Genomic DNA, 6599 nt, shown 5'->3' with positions numbered 1-6599 from the left:
GCCCATAATACTTGGGGCAGTTCTTCAGCCCAGGCTCCTTTTGCATCTTGCAACCTTTTCTTCAACCCTACCAGTATAACTTTGTTGGCTGCCTCGACTTATCCATTTGCTTGTGGATGTTCTACCAAGGTGAACTGATGCTTGATCTTCATACTGGCTACCAGGTTTCTAAAGGTGGAGTCGGTGAACTGAGTGCCATTATCAGTGGTGATGGAGTAGGTGACCCATACCTTGTGATAATGTTCTTGTAGAGGAATTTCCGACTTCTCTGGGCGGTGATGGTGGCTAATGGCTCTGCTTCGATCCATTTTGTAAAGTAGTATACTCCCGCTATTAAGTATTTTACTTGTCCAGGCGCTTGGAAAAAGGGTCCCAATAGGTCCAATCCCCATTTAGCAAAAGGCCATGGAGAAGTTATACTTATGAGCTCCTCGGGGGGAGCGACATGAAAGTTTGCATGCATTTGGCATGGCTAACACTTCTTCACGAACTCGGTGGCATCTTTCTGCAAAGTCGGCCAGTAGAACCCGGCTCGGATGATTTTCCTAGCGAGGGACCTTGCTCTGAGATGATTCCCGCAGATACCATTGTGGACCTCTTCTAAGACTTCAGTCATCTTTGCGGTCGGGACGCACTTCAGTAATGGTGTTGATATCCCCCTTTTATAGAGGATATTTTTCACTAAGGTGTAATTTTGTACTTCCCTCCGGATTTTCTTAGCCTCCTTTTCCCCTTTGGGTAGGATGTCGAATTTCAGATATTCGACTAGTGGGTTCATCCATCCGAGGTCCAATCCGGATATTTCAAGGACATCTTGTTTGACTTCTGCCTTTGAGACAGAGAGTTTCTTGAATCAGGCTTTTATTATTCCCTCTGGCTTGGTTCTTGCTAGCTTGGAGAGGGAGTCTGCTCTGCTGTTGAGATCTCGAGTTATGTGTTTGACCTCGATCTCAGCAAATCGTCCAAGGTGCTCCAAGGTTTTGTTTAAGTACCTCCTCATGTTGGGGTCTTTAGCCTGATATTCTCCAGTTATTTGGGAGGTCACCACCTGAAAGTCGCTAAATACGACTACTTTTGTTGCACCGACTTCTTCCACCAGCTTTAACCCTGCAATCAAGGCTTCATATTCTGCCTGCTTGTTAGAAGCTGGAAAGTCAAATTTGAGGGAGACTTCTATTTGCGTTACCCCTTGGTTGACTATTATTATGCCTGCACCACTTCCGACTTTATTGGAGGATCCATCCACGTATAGCTCCCATGTCGTGGGGGCTTCCTTTTGGTCCCCTACGTATTCTGCCACGAAGTTGGTGAGGTATTGGGCTTTTATTGCCGTTCGAGTTTCGTACTTGAGGTCGAACTTGGATAGCTCTATAGCCCATTGAACCATTCTTCCCGCAATATCTGTTTTCTGAAGGATTTGCTTCATGGGCTGGTTCGTTCGAACTCTTATGGTGTGTGCTTGAAAATAAGGTCGTAGTCTCCAAGAGGCTACTATTAAGGCATATGCAAACTTCTCAAGTTTTTTATACCTTAATTCAGGGCCTTGTAAGACTTTGCTGGTGAAGTATACAGGATGCTGCCCGACCACGTCTTCTCGTATTAGAGCTGATGCTACAGCTTTGTCTGCTACGGATAAATACAGGACGAGTTCTTCCCTAACTTTAGGCCGGGACAGGATGGGATGTTGGCTTAAGAACCTTTTGAATTTATGAAATGCTTCTTCGCACTCAGGAGTCCATTCAAACTGGCATCCTTTTCTTAGTAGAGAGAAGAGTGGTAGGGATCTTAGTGCTGATCTTGCTAAGAACCTGGAGAGTGCGGCAAGTCGGCCGTTCAGCTGCTGGACCTCCTTTAAGCAAGTCGGGCTTTTCTAGGACTGTTTTACACTTGTCGGGATTGTCTTCGATTCCCCTTTGTGTAAGCATGTATCCTAGAAACTTTCCTGCCTCCACCGTGAAGGTGCATTTTGCAGGATTTAGTCTCATCCCATGCATCCTTATAGTACTGAAAACTTGCAAAAGGTCAGCCAGGAGGTCGGTCTCATCCTTGGTTCTTACTAGCATGTCGTCTACGTAGACTTCAATCAATCCCCCAAGGTAAGGTGCGAACACCTTATTCATTAGCCTTTGATATGTGGCCCCAGTATTTTTCAGCCCAAAGGGCATGACCACATAGCAATAGTTTGCCCTAGGCGTGATGAATGATGTTTTTTCTCGATCCGGCTTATACATCGGGATTTGATTGTACCCCGAGTATGCATCCATGAACGACAAGTACTGATACCCTGAGCTAGAGTCTACCAGGGTATCATTGCTTGGAAGTGGATATGGGTCTTTGGGACACGCCTTGTTCAGGTTGGTGCAATCGACACACATCCTCCACTTGCCGTTTTGTTTTTTGACTAGCACTACATTTGCCAGCCGTGCTGGATATTTGATCTCTTTGATGAAGCCAGCTTCTAGGAGGTCTTGTACTTGCTCTTCTACAATTTGAGCTCGCTCTGGTTTGAGCTTCCGTCTTCTTTGATGAACAGGTCGCGACCCGGGGTATACTGATAGCTTATGCGACATGAGTTCGGGATCTATCCCAGGCATGTCGGAGGCTTTCCAGGCGAAGAGGTTGGAATTCTCTTGTAGGAGCTTTATAAGCTTCTACTTCAAATCTTCTTTTAGATTAGCTCCTATGTTGGTATTTTTTCCTTCCTCTATTCCGACCTATACCTCTTCATTCTTTCCCCCTGTTGTGGTCGCCGCTCCTCCTTAGCTCTGACTCCTCCAAGCTCTATTGTGTGCACCTCCTTGCCTTTTCATCTCAGGTTCAAGCTTTCATTGTAGCATTTCCTTGCCAATTTCTGGTCTCCCCTAATGGTTGCTATTCCCTCTGATATCGGGAATTTCATGCAAAGATGGGGAGTGGATACCACTGCTTCGAGCCGATTTAGGGTAGTTCTGTCGATTAGGGCATTGTAGGTTGACCCCACGTCGATGACTATGAAGTCGATGCTCAGAGTTTTAGATTTTGCCCATTTTTCAAAAGTTGTATGAAGGGGTATGAATCTTAGTAGTTTTATTGGTGTATCCCCCAGCTCATACAGGGTGTCAGGGTAAGCTCTTAATTTCTTTTCATCCAATCCCAACTTATCAAATACTGGTTTGAAGAGGATGTCGGCCGAGCTCCCCTGATCTATCAGGGTTCTGTGAAGATGGGCGTTGGCAAGGATCATAGTTATCACCACTGGATCATCATGTCCATGAATGATTCTTTGCCCATCTTCTTTGGTAAAAGAAATAGTTGGTAGGTCGAGAGCTTTGCCTCCGATCTGGTAGACTTCCTTCAGGTGTCTCTTGCGAGATGACTTTCTGATGCCACCTCCGCCAAATCCTCCCGAGATCATGTGTATATGTCTTTCTGGGGTTTGTGGTGGTGGATCTCTTCGGTCCTCGTCATCTCGCTTCCTTTTTCCATGACGGTCTGACCTTTTCATGAGATATCTATCAAGCCGACCTTCTCTGGTCAGCTTTTCTATCACATTTTTGAGGTCATAACAATCATTCGTTGAGTGACCATATATCTTATGATGGTTCTCACAGTAGTCGCCACGACTCTACCCCCCCCCCTTTTTATTTTTGATAGGCCTAGGGGGTGGTAGCCTTTTAGTATGGCAAGTTTCCCTGTAGACATCAACTAGCGAAACTCGTAGAGGAGTATAAGAGTGATATCTCTTAGGCCTTTCGGGGCCGACTTCCTCTTTTTTCTTGGGCTCTCTTTCTTTCTCTTTTGATGAGTGAGAGTGCCCAGATCGCCAGCTCGGCTCTTGAAGTCTGGTGTTTTCCTCCATGTTGATGTACTTCTCAACTCTCTCCTGTATATCACTTAGGGAGGTCGAGTGCCTTTTCGATATGGATTGGGAGAAGGGACCTTCTAGAAGTCCATTTATTAGGCCCATAATCACTGCCTCCGTGGGCAGGTCTTGGGTCTCCAAGCGCGCTTTATTGAACCTCTCTATGTAGTCTCTCAAAGGTTCTCCGACCTCCTGTTTTACTCCCAGGAGGCTTAGTGCGTGCTTTACTTTGTCCTTCTGGATGGAGAATCGCATCAGGAACTTTCGCCAGAGGTCGTCGAAACTGGTGACCGACCTCGAAGGAAGACTATCGAACCACTTCATCACTGCTTTTGTCAAGGTTGTCGGGAAAGTCTTGCAGCGAGTAGCATCAGAGGCGTCGGCTAGGTACATCCGACTTTTAAAATTACTCAAATGATACTTTGGGTCAGTGGTTTCATCGTTGAGATCTATGTCAGGGCTTTTAAAGTTCCTTGGAAATTTTTCCCTCATAATGTCATTGCTGAATGGATCTATCTCGTTCCTCAAGTTTCTCTCCATGCACCTCTCGCTGTCATTCCAACTCTTGCTCCAACTGTTCCAGGTGCCCTTGGTGACCATGGAACAATCCCATGAAATCACCTGCATGGGGTTGTCCCTCCTTTCCTGATTCGCGCCCTTCAGAGGAGTTTGCCTTTGGGTTTTTCAACCCTGAGGTGCCTTCTCTATGTTGATTGGTCACCTCTTGATGAAGGTCAATGTCTTCATTGTTGTTTCCCACGTCCTGATTTTCCTGCTCGGAATCGGACGCTATGTGGCCATCTTCATGCGAGTCATCCGCTATTACTGGTTGATCTCTCGGGTCCCCGGCAACGGTGCCAATGTTACGATGGGTAACCGGAGAATAGTGGGCTGGATTCGTTGGGTTGGCCCAATCGTCTGAAGGAGGAAGACTTCGACTGGGTTAGCGCCTGAGAGCTTCCACCCGACTTGTATGTATGAGTGAATGGGGTAGTACCTGCAAAGACACTCCGATGCCTAACTCAGCAAGGGTCTAAGCAAGTTTAGAGAGTATTGGAACTTAGAGATACCTGAGGGTGTCAGTGTATTTATAGTGGTGAACCAATAACCACCGTTGGAGTAGTTCCACCTTTTAAGGTGGATAACCGTCCCTTTATCTTAGGGAAGTTGAGATATGACTCCTAGAAGTGGGTTGAGAAATTTTAGGGGCGATTACTTATTTGAATAAACTTTATCTACCAGCTAATCTTCGCTCCTGACTTCCTTAGAGCAAGTCGTCGCTAGATCCGACTTCTTGACAGAAAATCGGTGTCGAGTAAAGGCCAATATTTAGATTGGACCTTTTATATAGACATATATCTTAGTGTTGGAATAGGGTATGAACAACTACCTTCCGCTTTCCTACCCTTTGAGGACTTGCATCATGCATTGAATGAGTTGAGGGCTTGAGGCAATAGTTCTAGTTAAAAGCTGATCAGTTTGAGTTACAAATAAAAGTTGGTTTACCTTTGTCTTTAACTTATTGTAAGATAAAATTCAAATAAATACATGTGTTTTCCTGTTTTTTTATCAGTATGATTAGAATACGTATTTTATAAAAGGATTATCAATATAATATAAAATATTATGTGTACCTCAATAATAAGAGAGATTTGAACTTAGACTAGATTTCAATATTTTGATTTTTTGGATGAACCATTCAGCACAATTTGTGCAGTTGAATTCTCCATTTATTTATTTATTTATTTTGAATTAGGCTTATGTTATTGTCATCTACTCACTTTAATTTCTTCCAATGTCATATATATCTTTTTTCTACTAATAGTTGTCTGCCCATTTTGGTCAAGATCTTCTTTTCATTAAAAAATAAAGAAAAAATTATTAGAATTTATTATTTTTTATCATTATTATTACTCATCAACTCAATTTTTTTAATTTAATAATCCAACAATATACTTTAACCTATACTTTTATTATTGATGGTTAATTGATAACCAAAAATAATAAATCATGATAATCCTCTAACATTTCTCATAAAAAAAAGGGATAAGTACTTTTTTCGTCCCCAAGGTCTGGGGTCAAAATCGATTTCGTCCCTAGCCTTTTTTTTTTGTTAAATCATCCTCAACGTTTAAAAACGCTTTAAAATCGTCCTTTTCTATTTTTTTGGACCAAATTACCCTTAACTATTAAATTTTGACTCCAGACTTTGGGGACGAAAAAAGTACTTATCCCTAAAAAAAATATGTTAAAAGACTTAAAACTCTTAATTTACTTATTCGATCATTTAACATTTAGTCTTTAGAAGAAAAAAAATCTTTAAAAGAACAAAAATACTATGATATTCATTTATGATTGAACCATAAAATAATCTACGAAACTAAATTTTAAATTTAATGATTTATAAATGTTAAGTCAAGATTTGATTTAATACCTTGTGATAACAAACATAATTAATTATTTCCTATTATAACTAACTATTATGGTGAGCAAGGTAGAAATCAATCAAAAATAACCAATCAAACAAGCTAGAATTGTATAAACCAGCAATATTAATGAAAATATCATTAAGATAATATCAAGCTTATTTTTAAAAAATGTTGTACTATCAATACGCTTCAAGATCAAATTCATGAGTGATTGGATAGCTGTTGCACATTACAATCAAGCTAAACAAGGAAAGGATTCTATTCAAAGTCAACAGCTAAAAGCATTGATATGTGCAACCACTAAAAAAGAAAATTATTCCAACTAACAT

The 6599-nt window shown here is 41.8% G+C and overlaps 1 protein-coding gene across 1 annotated transcript; it reads right to left on the bottom strand.

The window, feature by feature from the left end:
- On the bottom strand, positions 3605 to 4441 carry LOC107606662. Its single transcript, XM_016308702.1, has one exon. The coding sequence runs from the start codon at positions 4439 to 4441 to the stop codon at positions 3605 to 3607; it is 837 nt and encodes a 278-aa protein (XP_016164188.1).

The sequence above is a fragment of the Arachis ipaensis genome, chromosome B07, assembly GCF_000816755.2.
Source record: "Arachis ipaensis cultivar K30076 chromosome B07, Araip1.1, whole genome shotgun sequence".
Classification (NCBI taxonomy): domain Eukaryota; kingdom Viridiplantae; phylum Streptophyta; class Magnoliopsida; order Fabales; family Fabaceae; genus Arachis; species Arachis ipaensis.
The sequence above is the reverse complement of the archived record's forward strand: the minus strand, read 5'-3'. Positions and strand labels throughout refer to the sequence as shown.

Excerpts from the sequence above, each read along its gene's own strand:
- LOC107606662 (XM_016308702.1), bottom strand. The coding sequence starts at position 4,441 with ATGGTCACCAAGGGCACCTGGAACAGTTGGAGCAAGAGTTGGAATGAC.